Source organism: Microtus pennsylvanicus, chromosome 13, assembly GCF_037038515.1.
Source record: "Microtus pennsylvanicus isolate mMicPen1 chromosome 13, mMicPen1.hap1, whole genome shotgun sequence".
In the NCBI taxonomy this organism is placed as follows: Eukaryota; Metazoa; Chordata; class Mammalia; order Rodentia; family Cricetidae; genus Microtus; species Microtus pennsylvanicus.
In genome coordinates, this window is record NC_134591.1 from 50,983,837 (window position 1) to 51,008,300 (window position 24,464).

At 45.1% G+C, this 24,464-nt stretch overlaps 1 protein-coding gene across 5 annotated transcripts in view; it reads left to right on the forward strand.

Annotated features, from left to right (window-relative positions):
- Eri3 (ERI1 exoribonuclease family member 3) overlaps positions 1 to 24,464 on the forward strand; it is a 131,896-nt gene that overhangs the window by 15,171 nt on the left and 92,261 nt on the right. For all 5 annotated transcript variants that reach the window (XM_075946505.1, XM_075946506.1, XM_075946504.1 and 2 more), the window contains 2 exons: positions 16,998 to 17,114; positions 23,158 to 23,217. In XM_075946505.1, the coding sequence (XP_075802620.1) occupies positions 16,998 to 17,114; positions 23,158 to 23,217 (177 nt within the window). The remainder of the gene's footprint in view (positions 1 to 16,997; positions 17,115 to 23,157; positions 23,218 to 24,464) is intronic.

The window sequence follows — 24,464 nt, forward strand, 5'->3', positions numbered from 1 at the left end:
TGGATCATTTGCTCTGGCAGAAGCCATTACCACACTATGAGGATACTCAAACAGTACTGCAGAGACACATATGTATAGAAACTGAGGCTGTAATCCAAGAACTAACACTAGCTTGCTGATCATTTAAGTGAACTATCATGGGAGTGAATTTGCCAGCCCAGCACCTGCCACATTCCTGACTCCTAGGAACTATGACAGAGAACACTTAACAACCCCCCCCCCCATTTCTTTCTGGTTTTTCAAGACAGGGTTTCTCTGTGTGTAGCTCTGTCTACCCTTGAACTTGCTGTGTAGACCAGGCTGGCCTCAAACTTAGAGATCCATGTGCCTCTGCCTCCTGAATGCTGGAACTAAAGACATGTGCCACCACCACTGCCCAGCTTGAACAATTGATTCTTAATGCTTAAAGCCACACATTTTGGAATATTTTTTGTTTGCTTTTCCTCTATAAAATATCTCACTGTGTTGTTCAGGGTGTCCTTGAACTCATTTCATAGCCCAGGCTGGCTTTGAACTTGCTATCCTTTTGTCTCAGTCCATCAAGCGATGGGATTACAGATGTGTACTTCCATACCTGGTTTAGTATGATTTGTTATGTAACATTAGATAGCCTGAACAGGTGCCATTGCTAGTCTATTGGAAAGGAAAATATCTTTGCTTTTCTTCCTTAGTATCAACTGTATACAAAGACCTTTTAATCTTTTCAAGCAGTGTTACCAAGAAGTTTGGATTAGTTTGGAATGGTTGGATGCCGGTGAGAGGAATTCACTGTATTGTGGAGACTCAGGTGTGGGTAGCTCTAGGATGACAGCTCCTCCTGCAGGGCTTACAATGTTACAATGTCTAATTTTGGGATACACAGACCTGTTGATTTGGTGAGAGTAGCTTTCGTTAGGAGACCATTGAAACTTGGGAGGCACTGAAAACCACAGAAAGATAAACTGGCTGCATTTCTGTGGTCAGGTTTTTCTAGAGGTAGATATGTCTGTAGAATGTCAGATGGCTTTACCTGTCGAAGACACTACACCCCTTTCCTTTCCTCTTTTCCTCTTGCCTGTTCATGGCTTGCCTCTGGAGCATTGCAATCAGACCAATTTCGACAAAGACCGTGCCCTAAGGGAAGAAACTTTAGGTGAAAGGGAACGTTGCTTGGGAGCTGCCCAAACTACACTTCCATTCTACCTCCTGCTCCTGCCAGTGGGGCTGCGGGTGGGTGGTTGGCTTCTGAGTTGAGAATTCAGAATCCACATTTTAATGTTTCATATTCTCTTTTCTTACAAAATTTCAGTCCCTGGGTATGCCTTAGTGAGCATGACTCTAAATCCAGCACACCTCTATTGCATGAGATTCATCTTTATCTCTCCCCAGTCTCCATCATCTCTGCATTTGCTGCTTCCTGGAACATGCTTATGTGTATGTGTTTCTTAGCTTTCTACTGGATTATGACCTCAGATAGTTACATAGCTCTGTTCACTTATCCTACAGAAGGTCTTGCCAGTGTTTTTGCATGTGGAATCTGATTTATGTCTCAGTTTGCTTGGTTGGTGTCATCTTTTACCTCTCTTTCAAGGGTAAGTTCAGCTGTCTGTCTGTCTGTCATCATGTTGAAGATATTATAGTTGGGTTTTAAATCACCTATGTTACCAACTTGCTTCCCAGACTTAGGCTCAAAGGTACCCACCCCCTACCCTCCTTCTTTTTCCCAAGACAGGGTTTCTCTAGAAAGTGTAGCTCTGGCAGTCCTGGGACTCAGTTTATAGGCCAGGCTGGCCTCAAACTCAGAGATTTGCTTGCCTCTGCCTCCTGAGTGCAGGGATTAAAGGTATGCACTACCACCGCTGGTCTGTCATGAAGGTTTTCATGACCCACACTGAGTTAGAGCTTGGTGCTGTTTTCCAGGATCTGCACCTGAGTAAAGACTGTCTCCAGAATCAATGAACCCTGATGGTGTGATTCCAAGGCATTTAAGATGCATTATTACCTAAGCATTAGCTCTTGCTTTAGAGATCTTGGAGAAAGGCGACATTGCTGTCTTGCTTATCTTTAAGAGGGGATACGAATGATCTTGGAAATTATAGACCTGTTGGTTTACTGTGACTCCAGAGAAGATACTTGACCTGATCGCCAGATAATCAATCAGCAAACAGCTAGAAGAATGTGGGATTCTCAGTAATAACTTACATGGGTTGTGAAGAAGAGCAAATCCTGTCAGATCAATCTAACCCTTGCTGTGACAAGTGATGGATTTGAGTGGATCTAGAGGAGGTGACAAATGGCACCCAGCTCAATGTCACTAGGGCTCTGCGAGGCTGTGGGCATAGGGGGAAGGCGCATCAGGGCCACACATCTGTATCCTCCGGCCACCCGCAAGAAAAAGAGGGAGAGCCCAAGACCTGCTATTAATTGCAACTTAAAGTTCCACCTCTTGGGCAGAAGGAAGATCTAAAAGGTTTCTAGATACCAAGATCCTGATAGAATTCAGAGGAAACTTGGAAGATGAATGAGAGAAAATTTCAATCCCAGATAGCGTAGTACCTTCTAGTGAGATTGCCGTGGGTCAGGGTCTCATCAGAGCCCCTGCCTGCTAGGTATTCCAGTCAGCAAGGGATATGAGGAGCTGGAAAAACTCATACTGGAGGAACAAAAATGACTACAGGCAAAAAGCAAGCCTAATAAGAAAGAGAATGAATGGAAGATAGTTTTGACCACTGATTTCTTGTTCTTACTAAGTTCAATAATACTTTGCTCTGTATTTTAATAAAAGATAAAAAAAACCTACACAGATTTAAATGGAAGGAAGAAAGCTTGAGATTGTGGTAGGAAGGACCTTCCAGAAGAAGCAGGGAAAGCATTAGAATATAATGTGCCGCCTTTCAGAGTGACAGATAGTTGTTCAATGACTAGCTTTTATGGAGAAACCCTGTATGTTGCTGGGCCTGGGCTGGAAGGAGAGAGAACCACCCTAGCTCCTCTCCAATCTACTGAGTGGCTCTCGTGCTTTCGGTATCTGCCCAGCTGACTTCTAGATCTTTTAGACTTTAAAACTTAGAGCATGCCATATCTTTCAGGTGTGTGAACAGGCTCTGGCCCAGGGAAGCCCTGTTGTTGAAGGCTTGCTGTGGAGCTCATTTCTCTCATCTGTCTCTCATTTTCAAAAGTCTTTGAGTCCCCTTATTGAGAGTATCTTAAAGGAATGGTTCCATGAAAAACTAACAGGTGTGTGTTCTGTTGGACCTGGGTGCATAACGGTGTTGGTTATAAATACAGTAAAACATCTGGTCTGTTCCATTTGTCATCATTTTTGCTGTTTACTTTGTACTTTGTTCAGCTAAGTGAACCTGGAGTGGTTTGCTAGTAATAGGCCTTGATGTTCTGACTCTGTGCTCATCGTATTTGTTTTACATATTTTCATTCAGATTCAAGTGGTAAGTGTTCATTCAATTTGAAACTTTTTACTTACATGTTCATTTAGATGATTTCAAGTATTTTCGAGACTCTAAATTTCAGCAGTGTGGTTCCTTTCTATCTTCTGACTAGGAATTGTCTTGTGATACAGAAGTAGATTTTTATCTGTTTGCAGGAACAGTGGCTCCTTTGTCCTCACTGGCAGGAGCTTGCTTTGCTCATTTTGGTGTGGATGTGCATGATGTGATGGTTGTTGTGACCCTGGGGCCCAGAGAGCAGCCTGAAAGCTTTGGTGGCTCTTTAATTGTACATCTTTAACCTCAGGGCAAGTTCTCTCACCACCTCAGTGTTCAGAGGAGAGCAAAGCAAATGTAAGTGAGGAAAATGAGGTGTAGGCCACAGCTTGTGGGGAGGATGAAGTAACCTCAGCTGTCTGTGTGACTTGGGAGGGAGGGCTGCTTCAGCTCTCTGTAAGTGGGGAGCTGAAGTCCTGGCTGTTGCCTCCATCTTTCCCTTGGCCTTCTGGGTAGTCTTTCTCACTACTTCAAGCAATCCTGCCTACTGTTTTCCTTCCATCTGTATTTAAGTGCTCACAGTGTTAGTGGGTAAGGTTTTCTACTGTTTGGTCCTTTGTTGCCCCCCTTCAGAATCCTTGGAGAGAGTCCATCTGCATTTTGAGTTAGAATTATTATTAAAGGAGTTCTCTTTTGTAGAAAATTGTGCAGGTGCTGGGTTAATTTTGAAGAGCAGGGTGGGGACAGGTTTGATAGTGACGGAGGACTAAGACTGATTAATATGGGAGCATCATCTGGAGGATTTCAGCATAACCTAGAACTGGCACCATTACTTTTTTTTTTCTTTTTGTGAAAGATGTTTTGGAGAAGTTTGCAGGAATTTAAGATCACTATAAATCAAACTATATTGATTCCCTTTCTCCTCCCTTCAAGACTAAAAGATCCCCTGCTCCCCACACTCTAAGTATTGCTCTTTGCTATATAACTGCCTTCTTGTTTTCTGTTTTTGGTTCCTATAGTCTAAGTGGTTAAAAGGAAGAACCCTATAGAAAAAGATCAGCTCTCTTCCCCACTTCCTAATAGTTTGTCCTGTTTACAGCTTCTCCAAGTAGGAGGGACTAGGCCCCACATTTTAGAGAGCTCACTTGTTAGGTTTTGCTCCCTCTGTCTTCAGCTTCAGTCAGCCTGCCTTTTTTTTCCCTGTTCAAATAGACGAAGATGCTGATGCTTTTCTAAACTGGGAAATGAAATGCAAAACCGACGTTAATGTAACATTATGGTTGAGATTAAATGCACCAAAATCAGGAAATTCAAAGTTATGCTTCCCCCAGCAACTGTAACTCAGCCTTCTCTGGCGTGTGCCGTATTTTGTGAGTGTGGATGGTGTTATATGTTAAGACATTAAAGTTAACACCATAAGCAGAGCACAAAATGCTTGAGGGGGCTGAGTTATGACGACCATGTGAGCTGTAAGTGTTCTTACGCAGGCTCCTGACTCCTAGAATAATTTTTTTTCCTGCCCATCAGACCAATTATTGCTTTTCTTTTCAGTTATATCTGCTTTAACACATCTCCTCTTCCAGGGTCACTATGAGTGAATTTCACTATTGGTGGCCAGTAATTGTAGGAAGAATGGGTGGTCCACTAGACCCTTTTGTCCTTTTGTCACTGCTTCCATAAAAGTGGCACACACACCCCCACCCCCGTCAGGCTGTTGTTTCCTTGTGGTTCCCTATAGGGATGGGCCTCATCCTGATTCCCCGTGGCTCCTCACTAGTGTTCCCTGAATAGGAACAACCTTCACTGTGTCTGGAACGCCATGTGAAAGCCAAAGGGCCCCTTTTTAGTCAGAGCAGACATAGCAATGCACAAGTAAAATATACATTTCAGGAATGAAGCACTGATGCATGGTGGTGCTCCGTGTGTGTTTGGCACAGCAGGGACAAGATCGAAGTGGGTTTATTTGCTCTATTCAGATTGCTTCTCTACCTTCCCCAGGGTTTATACCTTTAAGCTGCCATGATGTGTAGTTAGGCTGTGGATTTGCCTGGGGGTGGAGCCAGGAATTTTCCTTGGAGAGCACTGGGTCATTGGTAACAAAATCACCACATAATTTAGTGCAAATCAGGAAACATCCCCCCTAGCCTCTTATTATCCTGGTGGTCTCCCCAGGGCTGAGACAGCTGTTGGAATGCAGGTTTGTCAAGCACTGGGCTAAGTTTGGTGGTAGGAAAGAGCTCCAAAGAATAGGAGCCTTGATACATGGTGAATGAAATCAGGGTCGGTAAATAACAGTGACGCTGAGCTGCCTTTTAGAGTTTTTGTTGGATGTGACAGATCCAACTAAGTCAGCAAAGGAATGGGGAGGCGCTCATTTTAACCTCCTTGGAGGCAATGAAAAAGCCTCTTTTTCCTCTTTGGATAGCAACTGCTGGAATGAGACCTAGAGCCTACCCTCAAGGAGCTCAGAGTCTAGGAGAGTACGTGTATGTGTGACCACCAACAGGCACTGCACTGACTGTCATTCCAGGAAAGCATGGTGTCGTGGGAGCCATCTGCATACTCATAATGTGCAGGAGGGGCAAACAGGCTTCATGTTCTGAGAAATTTAGGAGACCAGAGACATATGGAGGCCTGAGCCCTAACAACTGTTATAGCAGGGATTTAAAACAAAACAAAACAAAACAAAAATCCCTGAGGGGTTTAACAGAGGAAAATTGGGTAGATTGACTTAGTTCTGGGTCAGGGTGGGGGTCTGGTTTTTGGGCTAATTTGCCAGAGTGTTCAAAAGGTGTGAAAAGAGGTGCCAAGTCCAGTGACTAGTTCACTATGTGAGTTCACTAGTTCACAAATCGGGTTATATGTATCAGTGACATATTACTTCTCACGTTCAAGTTAGAAGATCCTATTGGGATGCCTGTGAGAGCGTTAAGTGTGGAAGAGGTTTAGGAATATGAACCAATAAGGTCTGGGCACAAGGCTAGGGTCAAAGTGGGAAATATAAGAATTTTTGTTGAATGTGACAAAATCAACTAAGTCAGCAGGGAATGGTGGTGAGGTGGTGGAAGCTCAGGCTGAGGCTCCAGGCACTGTCAGGGAGGCTAAGCTAGTATGTCAGCTGTCACTGAAGGTGGCAGTTGGGTGGAATGCTAGATCTCAAGGGAAAGGCAGTGTCTGGAGACTGACAGAACATCTTTTCACTTCAAATTCTGGGGATTTGGATTTGGATCTGCTAGGACACACCTTAAACGGACCAGGGAGGTTTAGGCACTTGAGAAATTAATAAGTTAATAGTAAAATGGTTAATTGGTTAACATTGAGAGGATTGTAAAAGAATGTAATGAAGAGGCCGGGGAGCCAGGGTGACTAGAAGACTGGCAGGCAGAAGGAGAAAGGGGGGGGTCGAGAGTGTCAGCTAGGGGAATGTTGAGAGTGAGTGTGTAGGCTTCTCATCCCCTTGCTCTGTCCTGTCCTGTTTTTCTTCTCCCCTGTATTGATTACATTTCTTCTCCAGACTCATCTCCGTTGTTTGACGTGAGGAAACTGATACTAGGAGATGCTTTCTCCATTACTGTGTCTTGTTGGAAAAAGGATTCTGCATCATTTTGATTAAGATGCCATTGGGATGATTATTTTTTATCCTCTTATCCTGAGTGTTCACAGTACTAAAAAGCCCCCCACAACATTACATTTATGTGATGAGTTCTGAGCTTCAGCTGTAAAAATTGAGCCATAGCCTAAAAGCTATGACAAGAGTGTTCCTAGATTGACATTAGTGCTTCCCCTCCCCCAAGCCTGGCAGCCTGCAGCAAAATGGCAACCAGGCACTGAGAAAATAGAAAAGAGTCTCTGGAGGGAGAGACAAACTTCAGGGAATCTTTGGTAGTGAAGAAGAGGTTCCTTGAAATAGTCTGCTGTGTCCAGTTCCCAGGTGATAGAGTTGCTCAATGGGAGGTGCGCATATTTTGACTAGCAGAACAGCAGCACCATTACATGGATAGCTCTGCTTTTCTTCTGAGGGCTGTGGGTTAGTGTCTAGTCCTGGGGAACTGTTCCACCCAAGCGCTCATCTGAGGGCTAAATTATAGCAGGGACTTTTATTTGGAAATGCCCATACTGTTACAGGTAAAAAGTCCATAATACAAGCTGAACATAGTAACATAAAATTTTAATCCCAGCACTCAAGAGGCAGAGGCAGGCAGATCTCTGTGAGTTCGAGGCCATCCGGTCTAGAGCTTCCAGGACAGCGATAGCTACACAGTGAAACCCTATCTCAAAAAAATGAAGTAAAATAAGAACAAAAAGTCCATAGTGCAGTGTGCCTGGGGAGGTTGACAGCAAAGTTTGTAAATCAGAAATGAAGGTTAATGTATTGTGGAATGAAAGGACAAAGCAGAGTGAACAACTCCAGTCCTTGGGAACAAAAGAAAGGTGACCAAGGGTCTAAAAGTAGATGTGGAGACACTATTAAGTACATTATTTAAGAGGGGTGTCAATGGGCTGGGTTATGGTAGAAATGGAGAAGAAGTTACTGTTACAGCCTTTACGTGTGCTGGGTAAGACACAAGCCTGAGAACCATGCTCTTTCATAGCTCCCAGCTCCATTGAATTCTAGTTCCCTGGGGACTAAGTGAATTGGTAAGAAATGGAGTATTTAATCTTAGGTGTCATAATTGAGTTAAAAATCCACACCAAGTAGAACATGCAGGGACAACAGTTACAGATAAGTTCCTCTGAAGTGAGGTAGATAGCTGTCCCTCTGAGATATATTTGAGGCACTGTTTGTCAATGAACTAGAAACGGTAGCTAGTGATGATAACTGGCAAGAACGCTGGGAATCCTGCTCCCCAAAATCATTGTAACACTTAGAACTCTGACTCGAGCTCATCCCTTCTTAGTTCAGGGACAAGTTTTGTTTATTCTCAGGGATATTCACCGAGCACCAGCAGCATTGAAAGGGCAACTGGTCAACTGAAAGGGATTGATAGTGTAGTGGCAGGCAAGGATCATTTGGGCAAAGTCTTTTCCCTGGGAAAGTAGTGTAGTTCATGGTCTGAGAACCAGCAGCATCGCCATCACCTGTGGGCTTGTTGGAAATGGTGTGTCAGGCCACACCAGAGCTAAGTAGTCTGCATTTTGACAGATCTTCAGACAGTTCTGTCCAAGAAGGCCAAAGTAGTCTGGGCTAAAGGTTTTCAAACTTCAGTGAGGGTCAGAATCAGTTGGGTGACTGCTTAAAGCCAGGATTGCTTGCCTCGTCATCAGAGCTTTGGGTTCACCAAATGCATGGTGAAAGGTAGAAATCTGCTTTGCTCTTCTAAATTGGTGTTTCTGAACCTGTGGGTCGCAGCCACTTTGGCGAGGGTGGGGTGTGTGTGTCAAACGACCCTTTTACAAGGATCACCTGAGACCATCAGAAAACACAGGTATTTACATACAGTTCATAACAGCAGCAAAATTACAGTTATGAAACAGCAATGAAAATAATTTTGTGCCTGGGGGTCAGCACAACATGAGGAATTATACTAAAGGGCCCCAGCATTGAGAAGGTTGAGAGCCACTACTCTGAATCATTTTGTTTCCCTTGAAGAAATAACAGAAAAAGCCACAACTCTTAACAAAACAAGATGGAGAGCAAAGCAAGAGGGAGAACAGCATACTGCTGTAGGGTAGTGAAACTGACTCTTTGCAAGGCACAGTGAAGTCAGTTTTTCAGTGCTAGGGCTTGAATACAGGGCCTCAGCTAGATGAGTGCTCCACCACCGAGCTACATTGCTAACCCAGAAATTTGCACTTTTAACAAGTTCCCAAGTGATGGATGTTATCTGGGGTACTAGGGAGTAATTGCAGATATCTTAGGGAGATGTAACTTCATCACCTATCCAGGGAGAAAGGATTCAGGGCATGATGGGCAATATGTCAGCCTTTGTTTTGCTTGCTAGTTGTCTTAAGTTTTTAGGTGTGTTGTGCTAGTACAACTGCACCCTATCACATGTGGGCAGAGAGCAGGGACCCCAGGAGCTAGCTACTCCTTAGAAGATGAAGTCGTTTAGGCAGACATTACTGGTGTCTGGGGCTGTGGACAGAATTACTGAGCCAAGTTACCTAAGTGGGCCTGGTTCTGCCTCAGTTGCCTGTTGCCCTTCCTTTCTTCACCCCCAGAGTCTTTAGGGAAATTTATGACTGATTGGAAAAAGTGGTCTTTGTCCAACCAAACTCTAATATATCTTGCAAGTTACATGACCTCCCCCCCGCCCCCCAGTTTATCAGACTAACTGAACAGGATTTGGCTGCATGTGTTCAAGCCCCAAAGTGAGGACTCTGAGCCTCTAGAATGAAGAGAGCTGAGGCAGAGGCTGTTCTGCCCAGGGGCATGATAGCATAATGGCTGAGAGCATGGGCTTCAGAACTGACTGGACTGTCAGGCTTGAGTTTTGTTTCCACGAACAGCATGACCTGGGCTAAGTGACTCTCACCCCTTGTACTTCAGTTGTTTATTGAACAAGTGCAATTAGTAATAGCTCTGAGTTTATAGGACTTGTGGGAGGATACAGTGAACTAAACATACATGGGACTGCTCCAGACAGTGCATATCATGTAATGACTGTATAGGTCAGCACTTAGTAGAATCAGTTCTAGTATCTGTATAGGAGTATAACAAGGGACTGGGAGGCCAGCCTTACTTCTCTGGTTCATGGAGAGTTTTCAGGCCTTCTCTTCAAGTAGTGGATAGAAGCAGGCCTCTACCTAGAGAGATCTCCCCATGTGCACACACCCACACTGAAATGGTAAGTGGAGATTGGCTATTTGCATGACAAACTTAAAATTACCTTAAAGGAACTCCTCCTTTACATAACCTGAGATTGGTTTTTATTAATTACACAACAGACATACGTATGTATGTGGCTTCAAAGAAGTGTTTGTGTTGTTTGCTGCCCTAACTTTTAACTTCAAAGGCCCTAATACTTGAAGTTATTCAAAGTATATAAAAATATTCAAACTAAGGCTGTTTCCGAGTTGTGTGCATATGTAGAGACACACAGGTGTGTGTACTCCAGGGTAAGGATGTGTTTGTTAACACCTTTGATCTCCTTTACTCACTGATACTGTGAGTTCGTTTTTGTTTTTTGATTTAAGATTTTAGTAAAAGTAAATTATAGCTCACTCTGTTCTCCCACTCCTTAAAGAATAGTAGTTTCTACTTTCAGCCTTGTTTCTACATTTTACTGGCTCTGGGGGCTCTGTGGAGATGGGTGAAGGGGGCATGGAGGTGAAAATCAGCCTTTTAAAGCTCTGGGTTTTTCCCCTTCCTTGTCCTGAAACTCTGAGCATCAGCTCTCATCTGTCAAAGTGTAAATCAGCAATTAAAACCCAAACAGCCAAATGCCAAAGATGACCCGGAGCACAAAGCAACTGACAAACAAGTCCGGACAAATCGACGGGTAATTTATAAGCTTTGCCCTAAAATCTAATTATTTGGCAATTCGAATTTGCAGCCAGCCAGGGCTCGGCAATAAATTTAACCCGCCATAAATTATTTAGGAGCAGGCTGTGGTGTAAATCAAAACCACGAGTGTTTGTTTAAGAAATAAGCTCCTTGTGCATAAATGCCCCCCTAACTGTTAAGCAAATCGTGCCCAGTGTAGCCCTTACTTCTCCCAGCCTTCTTCCCAATGACCAGGAGGCTCCCCCCTTTTTTTTCTCTTGAGAATGGGTTGGTTACCTTTATATCAGACTTCATTCAGATTGAAGCATTTGGCTAAGCCCCATGTTTGCTGTTCATGGTTAGATCGCCTTTGGGTTTTATCAGTAAGGGGATAGAAGAAAGGGATAGATTACTTTTACTATCACTAAATTAAGGAAATGCCTGTTTGTTCTTCTTAGATTAATTTGGGCAAGGCATGAAAATGATTTTTTCAGTCCCTTATTTCAGATGGGACCATAGAAATATCAGCTCAGGCAGAGAAGAATTTGTGCTTTGGGAAAACGGGCTGGACTACTACTGTATTAACCCTTGCCACCAATTCCAGCATCAGCTGAGCCCTTTCTGCTTAATGTCTTTTGTTGTTGCCTTCCTGTCTTCCCGTGTAACCTAATCTCTATGGATAATTTAGTTGAAGGAAGTTTTCATACCCTAAAAACAAACCCTGCAGATGTCTTTCCTGTAATCTTCAATAGTGGGCATGAACTTTCACTTGAGACGCAGTGCAGTTTTGTCTTCTTCAGTTTATTAAGGGACACGCTGGGGTTCATAGTTGATCAGTTTTAAATCAGGTGGTCTCAAAGCCTGTGTTCCAGCTCTCTTATATAGGTAAAAGCAATGAACATTTGCTTGGTGCTTCCTTTTTGTTTTATCTCCCTTCAGGGAAAAAATTGCAGCTAGTGTTTTCCAGAGAGAGAGAGAGAGAAAGAGAGAGAGAGAGAGAGAGAGAGAGAGAGAGAGAGAGAGAGAGAGAGAGAGAGAAATGCAGCCGCTTTAGAATCGGGTCCTTTGAACAATTCAGATTCTGAGGGTTTTGTCCTTAGGTGTCAGCTGTGGCCAGTTTCCAGCCACCATCAGCAGGTCAGCTGGATTATTTCACTCTGCCCCCAGACAGCGGGATGGAATAGGCACTTTGTGAATGGTGTAGGATAACTACCTGTTCAGTTGTGGCACTGACAGTCCCATGTTCTAAAGACCACTGGTCCCAGGCATACTAGACAGTTTGGGTAAATCTGGGGTTAAGTGGTTGGTATCAGTTGAGGATGGAAACTGTTTAGAGACGTAAGAATGGATGAAGCCAGTAGACACTGCTTTGGAGTGCTGTGTCTGGGCTTGAACCTGACCCCACCGCCTCCGTTGTCATTTTAGGCAGATTATTTCCCAGGTCCTCTGGGAAATCCCAGAAAGCAGAGTGTTTCCTGCTTGACAGATACTGGCTCTGTCTCATACTTGTTAGCCCCTTCCTGTCTGGACGCAGATAATGTTGAGAAAGGGAGGACCAAGTGCCAGGACAAGAGCCAGGTGCCAGAGACACTGACTGAAGGCTCAGGTTCCTTGCCTTCCTGAACTCAGCCTTGTGCCACCTCTCTGGCTACAGCATGGAAGAGGCGCTTTAGGAATGTTTCTCTAGGACTTCTGCCTGGGCACCCACACATGCTGCTTTTGGGACATTGAGGGGAGAGTATACTGAGTCCCTACAGAACAGCCAGTCCCCCTTCCTTTTGGAAGTTCCAGCTCTATCTCTTACTAGGAGCATGGTTGCTAGTGACCATAACATCTTTGGAACTTAATTTATTGTGAAATAGCAACAGTAATGATTTCCACCTAATAAGTTGTTTAGAGGCATGAGATCATTTCTGCTAGGACTTAGCAGAGAATCTTCCATAGAGGAAACAAGAAGTGGAGGGAACAGGATGGTTCCATTCTCCACATGGAAGAGGGTATTGGAGACCATCTCCTTTGTTCCTTTCCCCAGTCTTGAGCATGCTAGGGAGAGGTCCACATTTCACTGCTGTGCCTGTGCTTGGGCTCTGCTGGCTAAATAGTAGGTGCTTAGCAGTATTGACTTATGATCTGATGATGGTATTGATGACATGACCTATCTTCCAGGATTAGTAAACATAAAATAAGAAAATGAATGGAAAAGACAAAAGCCTAACACTTGATAATGTCCCTCCACTGTCCACTGTTTGCTCAGGTGTCGTTTGTTTCTCCTTACTAACTAGTCAAGCGCTTCTCCAAGGCACAAATTACTTACCTCTTAAGTCCCACTTTGTCTAACACAGTAGCCCCCCTAGAAGATTAATTGAATGTGAGTGGCATAGGAAAACAAAGGAATTATGGGGCTATTCTTAAGAGCCAGAAGGAGGACTTATAAATACAGACTGGGTCTTCTTTCCTCTAGGACAGAAGCTCTCATCTGTCCCTGAAAGAAAGATAAAACAGACAACTCTCTTCTTTCTGGGAGAATAATGAAATTGGGCAAAGGGAAAGGAAGAGGGGCAGGGATAATATTGTTATGATCCAAGAGCAGCTAGAGTAGAAGCTAGCACCTGGGCACATCTTCACAGACCCTTGGGTTGGAGTTGATACCATCTGCTGTCTTTGTGATTTAACAGTCAAGAAAATATTTGGCGTGGCTTAGGCACACCTGATACGTAGCTATGCCATTGTGCAGCATAGGGCTCCTCTCCATGACTGTGCTGTATGGGCTGATGCTGTGGGGCGTGGGCTTGCTGAATAGTATGGGAAGGAGGGAAGTACCTAGTGAGGTCTTTCTGCTCTGATCCCTCAGACTGTCTTCTTTTGTAAATTTTATTTGTAATTGTGTGCGAGTATGTCTGGGTGTATAGATGTAAGTCCAGGCGCCCTGATAGTAGAGGCTTTGGATCCCCTGGAGTTAGTTATAGGTGAAGGTGAACCACCTGACATTGATGCTGGGAACCAAACTCGGGTTTTTTGCAAGAGCAGCATATGCTTTTAACAACTGAATCATCTCTCTAGCTCCATTTAAAACTTATTTTTTAAAAAGATTTTGAAAGAGTATTCTGTCACAAGCTCCTCTTTGCACTTCAGTGATTCAAAAGAATAGGTCATGTGCAGTCATGTGGTTATAGCTCCTGATGCTGCTGAGGAAAGACTCCAGAGGAGCCATGTTGTGTGTGGACTACGCCTGGCTGATGAACCGACACTCTGTGTCCTGAGTGTCTGAGACATTTTCTTTCTTTCTTTTCTTTTCCCCCCGTGGAGCTGAGACAGGTCTCAGGAGGGTGTCACTGAATTTGGTCTCTAGCTCCATGTCCCTGTGAGTGAAGGAACTGGCAGCAGGAGAGTTTGAATGCTGAGCTGCAGAGCCTGCTGAGAAAGCTTATTCAGTTCTGGTCAGAGCAAGAGCTGAAGCACATTGTGTTTTACAATACTAATGAAATTCCAGATCTGTAATAGCATTTCAGATATCTAAAACAAACCGTGTGCTTGTAAAAAAGTGGAAAGAGATCAACTTTAAGCCATACATTCTTGGTAATAGAGGTTTTCCCCCCTATTTATGTTTGATAGATATTTTTGTTTCCAGAGGAATGTCAACTCCTAATTTCATAATGTATCACAGGCTTAAGAAAATTGAATTTAATAAAAGCCAAAGATGAATGGCATCCTTAAAGGTCCCAACACTTGTCTTTATTAAGCAGGACAAACTGCAGGTCTCCAAACACTGTTTCTTTCCAAATGAAAGTTTAAATGAAAAGTACAGTTGTGTCACAGGTTAAATCTCATTGCGGGCCTAGCTAACATTGTTAGTGAGGGGCAACTCTCTCTGTTTTCTTAGATAACTAGGGCAGCCAAACTCACCAGGCTGTGGAGCTCTTTCTATTGGGAGAGTATTTCTCCTGCTAAGCAGGAGAAAGGAGGATTTACTACAAATTCATGGGTCACAGAGGGCCTGACTCATGAGCCACAGCTCAGAGCTGACTCTTGGGAATCGTGGATATGTGAATTTTTAGGAACAGCAGTATGTATGGTGTATGTACTCAACTTAGTTTCTGGGGCAAAGCTCCCCTCTGCTTGGCCTGCTTTGTGGTCCTTTGTGGGAACAAAGGCCTAGCCAGTTGGAGAATGAACCCTTCACTCGGCTGGGAGAAGTGTCTCTCATCTGTCCTAAGCAGCAGTCCAGGCCTTTTTGCCCTTGCCTTGCATCCATCAAGCTCTTCCCGTGTCTTGGTAATAAGTTGCCTTCAGTTTCTTTAACTCTGGGACTCAGCCCAGGGGACTAGGCAAGCTCCCTTCAGCTTCCCCATCTTTGGGCATCAGCCTAGGGCAATGGTTTACAACCTCTGGGTCATGACCCCTTGGGGTCTAACGACTCTTTCACAGAGGTAGCCTAAGACCATTGGAAAACACAGATATTTACATTATGATTTGTAACAGTAGCAAAATTACAGTTATGAAATGGAATGTAAATAATTTTGTGGTTGGGGGTCACCACAACATGAGGAACTGTATTAAAGGGTCACAGCATTAGGCAATTGAGGACCACTGACCTAGGGGAACTAGGCAGTCAGGACCTTTAAATTTCTCTGCTATAAAATCTAACTGCCTTGATTTGTTTTTCAGCCTTACTGTTACATTTTGAGGTGAAATAAATACTGAAAATAAAATAAGTCCAGCTAGGCATTGCTGGCGTACACCTTTGATCCCAGCAAGATGTCTGAGTTCGAGGCTAGCCTGGTCTACAGAGTGAGTTCCAGGACAGCCCGGGTTACACAGAAGACCATAATATTAGTGAATCTATTTCTCAAGGATGGTAGTTGTATTTTTTGGGACGTGCAGGCAATTGACAACTTTCTGTTTTCCCACCCACTGATTCCCTGAGTGGGATTGGTACTCAGCAGTGGTGAATTCTGTATTGTGTCTCCAGTCTCTGCAGAGAACTAGTTTGCCTTGGTTTTAATGATGCCAGAAGGATGTTCTCTGGAATGAGGGTTCTGGGGTAGGTATGCCCCTGGAGCTTATGGTTGGGGCCCTTGTATGGGCAAAACTCCTTTCTTGTCTCTGCAGTGGAAGCTTTTTCACATGCTAATTTTACTTGGAAGATTTTGCTTTTATTTATTTTTTTATTATTTCCTATTTGTCTCTTCCAGATGTTTTCAGGGCAGTTTTTTTTGTGTGTGGGTGTTGTAAACTAATTCCATTCATGTTTTAAAAATTTATGAAAGCGCTAATAAAAATGTCAAAGTGGTAAAAATGTTAGCTTTTCCTCTGCTTTGATTAAATTTTGCAAACTGTTTTTGAATATTAAAAAGCAATATATTTTTTTATTCTATCCCCTTGGTTTCCCTCTTCTTTCTGGTGCGCGTGCTCTCTCCTGCCCTCTTCCCCCCTCCGGAGCATCCCTCCCTTTCCAGGAAGGATGTATGAGGCGTGCTGCACAGCCAGCGTTCTGCAAGCCTGTTTGCACACCAGGACCTTGGTGCTGTGCATCTCTATTAAATAACGGAGACAAATTAATCTTAGAGACACCAAACAAATTGTCACTCCTCCTCCTTCTCTTCCATTACCTTCCAGCGGACTGGGAAGGGCTTGCTAAGCGGTTGGGCGGGTAGGGGCAGGCGAAGGGGAGTGTGCAGAGCTTGAAGGAAAGATGGGAGACATGGCCTCTGTTCACTTGTGTTCTATTTTCTCCTTCTCTCTGATAGCCCCTTTGGCTTTATTTGGGGGGCTTGTTATCTCTTTTGTTCCTCAAAAACTAATGAAGACACCCCTCACACACACACCCCAGCAATGTTTAAGCTTCATACAAGAAAATCTATGTCTGTTCTGGTGGCTGCTTACTTACCTTTTAGAACAGCAGCCTGGGCAAGAGAGGGAAGCCTTTCTTTCTCTTAGAGGCTCAAATGATGGGCTCCTGTCAGGAAAACTGGTAGGCAGATTATACTAATGTCTTCCTTCCTAAAAACCGTGGGGAGGCTGGTTGACATGCCCTCGTAGTGCTGGGTGTGGGCTGGAGGAGGAATGAGCTGTTCTTCCTTGGTCCGCCATAGTTATTTGAAATGTTGGTCGTAAGAATGACTTACCTTCTCTTCTGTCTCTTTGCATTCTAGGAAATCATTGAGTTCCCCATCCTGAAGTTAAACGGCCGTACCATGGAAATCGAGTCTACCTTTCACATGTATGTCCAGCCTGTAGTCCACCCACAGCTTACCCCCTTCTGTACAGAGGTAAGGGTTGCTGGGAGAGGAGCTCTGGGATTGTTGGTTCATGTAGGCCACTCAGGGAAAGCTAGATCAGACCAGCGGTTAAGGCAAGAACCCAGAAATGGTTTCTTTAGTCTGTGACTACTTGAGTACATGTCCCCAGGGACAGCAGTGATACCGTTTACCCCAGACTTTCCAACATTTCCCTTTCTTCTTGTCCCCAACATTCCTGGCAACTCGACCTTGGAGTGAATCTCTGAGTAGTATGGGACTCAGGCTCTTTCCTGTTCCATTTTCAGTAGGGCCTGTTGGGAAGCGTGAGGATTTTAGCCGCATTCTTACACTCAGGCGTTCTGACTTCCTAAGAATGTTGCTCTGTCCTTCTGCAAAGTAAAGCACAGCTCTCCCACCAAGGACAGAGAAGACAGGTTGGCCAAGGCTCAAGTGTCCTTGTCTAGTCTACCTTGTCTGAAGTTTAGCAGACCCCATTTTGCAGACTGCAGAAATGGAGCTGAGATTTTGATGCTTGCCTGAGGTTTAAAGAGTTCTCAGCAGAGAGAGAAGCCTGGGAGGGCCCACTCCCAGAATGATCAGAAAGAATGAGAAGCTTTCGGTGGCTACTTTCCCTGTAATGTGCCATGCCATGCATTCTGTGGTGGGATCACTGGTCAGGCATGCATGGGAGCAGAGGTGACGGAAAACATTAATTTGGAGCTGAGATGTACTGAGCCTTTGTGCCTTCATATAAAGACCCACTTTCTACGCATAAGTGAAATAGGGGAAAGAAGTACTTAGGGGATCCCAGCAGTTTTGTTGGTTTTGTGGAAGAGGCTGAGGAACGGCCTGCTAGCTGTAGTGGGCAATTCACTGGGCCCTGAGGCTGACTAGCCCAGATACTCCAGAGCTGCTTCTGATCTTATAGCCAGTGTTTACCATCTGGCCAAGGTGGGCCTTTTATGGCATATAGCTATCTGTCCAGTGTCCAGTGTCCTAAGACTTTCTTTCATTCCAGCTCATGATGTTGAAGCTTTCCCTCATTTTCTTCCTTCCCCTGGAAATTGCTCTCCCACCAGGGCGAGTGGCTATTTGACCCCTTGCTCCCTTTTAGAAAAGTCACCTTTCAACAGCGGAAGGTTACACTAGCCACCCAACAGCCTGGAACCCATGCCAAGCTCTCTTCTATCCGGGTACTAACCAGGCCAACCTGGTTAGCTTAGTTTCGGGGAACAAATGATACGGGGATATTTAGGCTGGTATGGAGCTCTGAGGCTACATTGCCTGGTGTGAACCAGAGGCCTAGATCTTGGAGTGGTTGCTGCAAGTTCAGGAATGGCAGAAGGCTGCTGGTGCCAGCCTTTGACAAGGGTAGGTGCTCCAGAACCTAGGGACGGAAGGCTCCCAGAGAGCATCCTCCATTGCAGTTTTTGGTGCAGCTTTGTGAGACTATAAGGAAAGCCTGTTTTTCTTCTTGATAGTTTGATGATTGGAGGGTGACAGGAGTGGTGTTGGGCGCAGCTGTTTTGAAGACAAAGATCTGGTTGTGAGAACTCAGTGCTCTCCAGACTCCTAGTTCCTGCTCTGTCCCTACTTGTTGCAGTGTGTACTCTGTTCTTGTGTCCAGACCTGATTAGGTGGTGTCCTTCCTTGGTACACAGCCTGGATTGTGCTTATCCCAAAATCATATTGATTGCATAGCTTGTATTTTGATTATTTATCTGTTTTGCTACTCAATAATGCATTTCTGGAGTGCCGATCCATTTCTGTCCCATTATGAGGGTTAATACCATGTGTACTCCATAAAACAAGGGAGGTGTCTACTTTCTTAGTTACTGTAATATTGTTGACTTGGCTATTATTATTATGTTTTTCCAGACAGGGTTTCTCTGTGTGACTTTGGAGCCTGTCCTGGAACTTGCTTTGTAGACCAGACTGACCTCAAACTCACAGAGATCTGCTTTCCTCTGCCTCCCGAGTGCTGGGATTAAAGGCTTATGCCACCACCACCTGGCCAACTTGGCCTTTTTTTAAAAAAAAAATTTATTTGTGTTTGGAGGGAATGCACACATGCTTTGATGCGTATTGGACAGAGGATAACTTGTGGGAGTCAGTTTTTCTTTCATTGTGACTCCTAGGAATTGAATTCAGATTCTTAAGCTTGGTGACAAAATTGGATGAGCCATCTTGGTGGTCTCTGACTTGTCCTTTTGAATGAATAAAGTCTCTGGAAAACCTCACATTACCTCAGTGTTGCCCTGACCCCATACAAGCTGTAACTAGGTCTTGAAGAGAAGTATGGGTACAGGGTGAGGCCTCATCTGCCCTGTCTATAAGCCACTTTTGGCATAGCGGTGGGTGGAGTTAACCTACCCAGAGACTCTAATAAAAGTGCAAGCAGTGGTCTTACACTTCTAGATTGGACCCACGCAGCTTTTCTAGCAGAGTTTATTTCTCAAATACACAAGAGTTCTTAAGAACTCTAGTATGGTAAGGTACAGGGGCATGTGCCTATAATCTCAGTACTCTTTAGTCAGAAACAGGAAGATGAGGAGTTCAGTGCTAGCCTGGACTAAATGAGACTGTCTCAGACATACAAAAAGTATACGTGATCACTCATGCCTGTAATCCTTGTACCTAGGAGGCTGAGATAGGAGGCTGGGTGTTGGAGGCCAGCCTGGGTTAACCTAGGAATTCAAGGCTGTAATTACAAAGGTCCAGGGCTATCTCAAAAAAACACCCAAACAGAACCTCTAACCTGTGTATGTGCATGTGTGCGTGAGCACATGCTTGTACAGTGCTGGGCCGCAGAGAGATGGCTTTGGCCTGAGCAGGACTGTAGCCCCACAAATGCTCATGTTGCTTAGTGAGGAGGGGCTCAGCCTCCTGAGGTACCGCCTCAGTCCATAGACATGCTGAATATGGCTTTGGTGTAGACGGGTGGATGTTCCTCTTCTCTGGCCTCTGGAATCTGTCCCAGCTCGTGAGCTTGTGCTCCAGCAGCTGGCCGGCTGTAGTCCCTGGCCATGTACAGTCTCTTGTTGTCATGAGAAAAGAGAGAGAGAAATACCCTTTTTGCTAAATGCCAGTAAAGGGCTTTGTCTTGCACCTGTACTTATAAAGGGTGAGATTTATTGGTCTCTTTGTGTGAGAAGAAAGAGTGAGTCTGGGTATCAGATTGCAGACCAAAGACAAGTGCTTATGTAATCAACAAACCGGCTTGGTGTCGGATGCGATTGTGTTGGAGATAAACTGTGAAAGGAGAAGGTACTGACGTGCTGTTGGCACTGAGTTTCCTGGGCTGCCTCCTGGAGTTGCTACTGTTTCAGATAAAGCCAGCTCATCCCTGGACAAAGCCCTCATGCAGGGGTAGGGGTATTGGAACCAGTAGTATGACCCGCCAGTGGTTTCTGTCTGGAGAAGTGGGAGTTAATCTGTAATTCCTCAGTGAAAGGAGCCAGAGAACACATATTAATTCTTCCCCGCACCTCTCCTACCTTAAGTGGTTAAGGCCTTTGAGCCAGCCCCCTTTAGCCTGCAAGCCCTGGTTCTCAGCTTAACAAATACTTGGCTCTGCTCTAGTACCTTTCATTGTAAGGATATGAAAGCCCTTTTGCAAACATACTAATCTAAGTAGGGATGGGCCTAAAACCACAGCAGGAAAGATTTAAGGTAGGCCTAAGATAGAACTTCCCAGTTAATTTTATCAAGTACAGGGACTGACTTTCTCAGTTTTAGCCCCCTTCATCCAGTGTACCCTGGCAGAGCTAGGAAGAAGTGGTTCATTCTTTGGGTGATGAATCTATCCCTCCAAAAACTGTCTCAGTCCCCTAAGGGCTAGGAGGCTGTGTCTAGTTGTACTATTGTTGAAGCCTTTGTCTCTGAGGCTGACTTTAGTCCCAAAGGACTTTATTGGTGAGCCACACTGCCTGGCCACCAGTGGAAAAGCTTGTCATCTAGGAAGCATGGTGAGCACAGCTGACCTCCATGTGGGGACAGGTGGGCCTGGCTTGCAGCAAGGAGTCCTACAGCCCTCTAGTAGACACCTGTGTGGCCCCTGGTTTTCTTTTTTGGTGGTGGTGGTGTGTGTGTGTGTGTGTGGTGCTAAAGTTTAAATCCAAGGCTTTGAGTGTGCTAAGCAAGTGATGTGCTGCTAGACTACTGGTGTAGTGTGTTTCTTACACACATCTGGTTTTCCCAGGGCCTCAGTTCTTGCTCTGTGCTTTTGTCTGCACATTTAAGACTTTCTGAAGCCTTCATTGTTGAGCTTCTCTGAACTCCCGTGGGTAGAGCCAGAGAAGGGGCCTGGCACTCGTACTGGATACAGACTGGTGCTTAGACCCTGGGGCTTCCAGAAGTGAGAGTGGCTGTGGGCCTTTCCACCGCAGCCTTGACCCAAGCCATCCCTCTACCCTGGAAGAATTTAGTGTGAGCGAGCAAGGCTATGGTAAGCAGCTGTGGTCCCTGGTTGTCAGTCTGTCTTCTGGAAAGTGGATCTGAAGTTGAGATTGAGAGTTTTTCCCTGAGTCTTAGTCCCTGTGTGTCTGACAGAAAATGCAGAACAATTTTTTTTTCTGCTCTGGGTGTTACCCGGGCTGGGCATAGGAGGGCACTGTGGTGACAAGGGCAAATTCCAAGAAGGCAGGGCGTTCATGCTCCTGTGCAGGCCCCTGCTGCTCTGGCACATAGTAGGTGCCAGGAGAATGAACAAGAGGAGCGCTCTATTGTCAAAACCTCCCTCCCGTGCAGGCTGCCTCACCTCCCTCGCGCTGTAGCAGGAGACCAGTATTTTCTACTTTTTGACTCAGGCCCTCCCTCTGCTGGGCAGTTCTCTGGTCTCTCAAGCAAGGAAAGGGTGTGGAGGTGCCAGCCGGGTGGGCATGCTGTGGGTTAAAGCCTTGCGAAACAACAGTGTAGTTAATCTTTCTAATTTATTTTCCTTTTAGACCATGGGAAGTCTGTAGGCAGCAGCTGTTACCCAATTAAAATACAGATTAATATAAAAACAGTTTCTGGAATATAAAATAGAGTGGCTGTGTCCTTACACTTCCTTAAAATACCACCTAATAATGACTTGATGAACTACAGAAACCCACCTAGAGGAACTCAGCATTCTTAAAATGAAAATTTCTTCCCTAAAAGGTGTGTATTACCATTCCATGTAAGTCACTATGAGAAAATAACCTTCCCTCTTAGAGCCAGCACTTTCTGCTAGTTGGGTATTTGGTATTCATTAAATGTAATTATAGTTTAATTGGAGTTTTAGGTCCCTTCCCCCACTTCAACAAAAAAGTTGTTTCCAAGCCAGCCCGACATACTTCTCTTTGTGAAACTAGCCAGGGACATGATGGCCTTGTGATTTCTAGCTAGTGTCTGACACAGGACCTCAGGCCTCAGATACTGATAGGAAGTCTATGCCTACTCTGTGCTTGGGGGATATTTTTACTCTAGAACTAATAAAGCAAAACAAGCTTGCTTAAAGCTAGGCCTGACCTGGGCACGGCCTCTACCTGTGAGTCAGTCCTTAGGCCAGAGTCTACACAATAGGCCTCTTCGTCTGTCTCCCCACTGCTCATAGGTGGCCTTCCAGCTTGGCTAGGTGGTGTTAAGGACTGAGGTGTGCAGATTTCTGAGAAGCTTCACTGTGTTTGGGGAAGTGCTGGACTAACAGAGGCTCAGAGAAAGGGACGACTCAAACCCAAGTGTGCCAGGTGCTGCAGGAACTTTTGTGAAGCTGGCGGCTAATGTGCCTTAAGACTAATTTGTGGAGACTCTTTGCACCTGGTGAATACAAAAGACATGTAAAATTAAAGAAAAATTCCTCCCAAATAAAAGTTTAAACAAGCATGGAGCCTGTCCTGCTGTTAGCATGGATATGCAGGCCCATCTCAGGCGAGGCTGCTGTTGGGATGTTCATACAGCATCCTCGGACATGATCCCAAGCCCCCGGCCTGGCCCTTACCTTGAAGCAGTGAGGACCCAACCCTCACATTGGGAGGAGGAAGAGAGGGAACAGGATGGACTATTCAGCACCTTGGTTTTCTATCCAAAGACTGTTTTTCTCTCCTTACAGCTCACTGGGATCATTCAAGCCATGGTGGATGGCCAGCCAAGGCTGCAGCAAGTGCTGGAGGTAGGTTGAATGACCTTTAATTCCTGACCTCTGACCTCTTCCTGCTGCCTTTCTTTCCCTCCCCTCCAGAGAATGTAGCCGTATAATTTGACTATGATTATGGCTTGATTAGAATAACATTTGCTGTCACATCAGTGACATGCTGTTGAGAGTATTGAACCATTGATCTGTCATCTCCAGCTGTTCCCGTCAGGGTTACTGACAAGATGTCCAAGTGCTGCCAGGAGTCAGGCAGAGCCCCTCCTCGCCTGGCCTATGGCCCTGTGCAGGAGGCCTGCACTGGGTGGGCTGGGGCAGGGGAGCTGCTTTGCAGCGTTAAGGGATTAGCCCCAGGGACTGGAGGTGTTTTTGTTTAGCTTTGGTGTTGGCTCCTTGTGGCATGTGAGCACTTCATTAACTCACCCAGAACTCCCATCGATGGCTTTTGTTTGCTGTCAACTCCTCTAGGAGCTGCAGCCGGCTGCCTGCCCCACTGCAGCTTGCTGCGGGATGCGATGTGCCTGTCGGGTGCAGAGGCTGCACTGGGTAATGATTCCTAATCAGAATAATTACAACAATTGCCTATGTGAGGAAAATCAAATTAAAGACTTTAGAACTCTTGGCAGAGACCACACTTCTTGGGTATTCTCCTCAGGGAATTGGGAAAGGTTAAGGCGCTGCTTCCTATGCTCCAGCTTGGGGGTGGGGGAATAAGGAAGAGGCTATGCTTGGTCTCAGCCTCCCTCCTCTCAACCCCTCCAGCCTCAGGATTTTCTAAGAAGAAAGGTTCATTCCTAGCCCTGCTCTGTAGAGGAGGCAGACAGCAGCAAGCTTGTAGATTTCACTGGGTGCTTTATTTGTTTGTAAGACTCATAAATCCAAAGCTTAGACCTTATCAGTGTTCAGGAGGAATAGCAAGGCTCATTGACATGGGAGGTGGACAGCAAAAAGGTGGAGTTATGGCATCAAAAGGGAAACATCTCCCTTTAGCCATAAATCCTGTCCCCCCAGGGAGCATTGTGCCCTGAACATCCTGGACCCATCGGGATAGAACAGGTCTCAAAGACAGGCTCAGCTTACCTCAGTGGCAGTGGGGACTCCGCATCCCTGGAGTCTAGAAGTCCAGACATGTCAGCTCAGTTTTGGCCATGGTGAGGACACTTGCAGTAGATGGCAGAAGGGAAGGGAAGGTAACTTCTATTTGCTTCCCTGCTTTACTGTCCTTTTGAGATGTAGTCCGTTGCTAGGACTGATGGGTGCACTCCTTG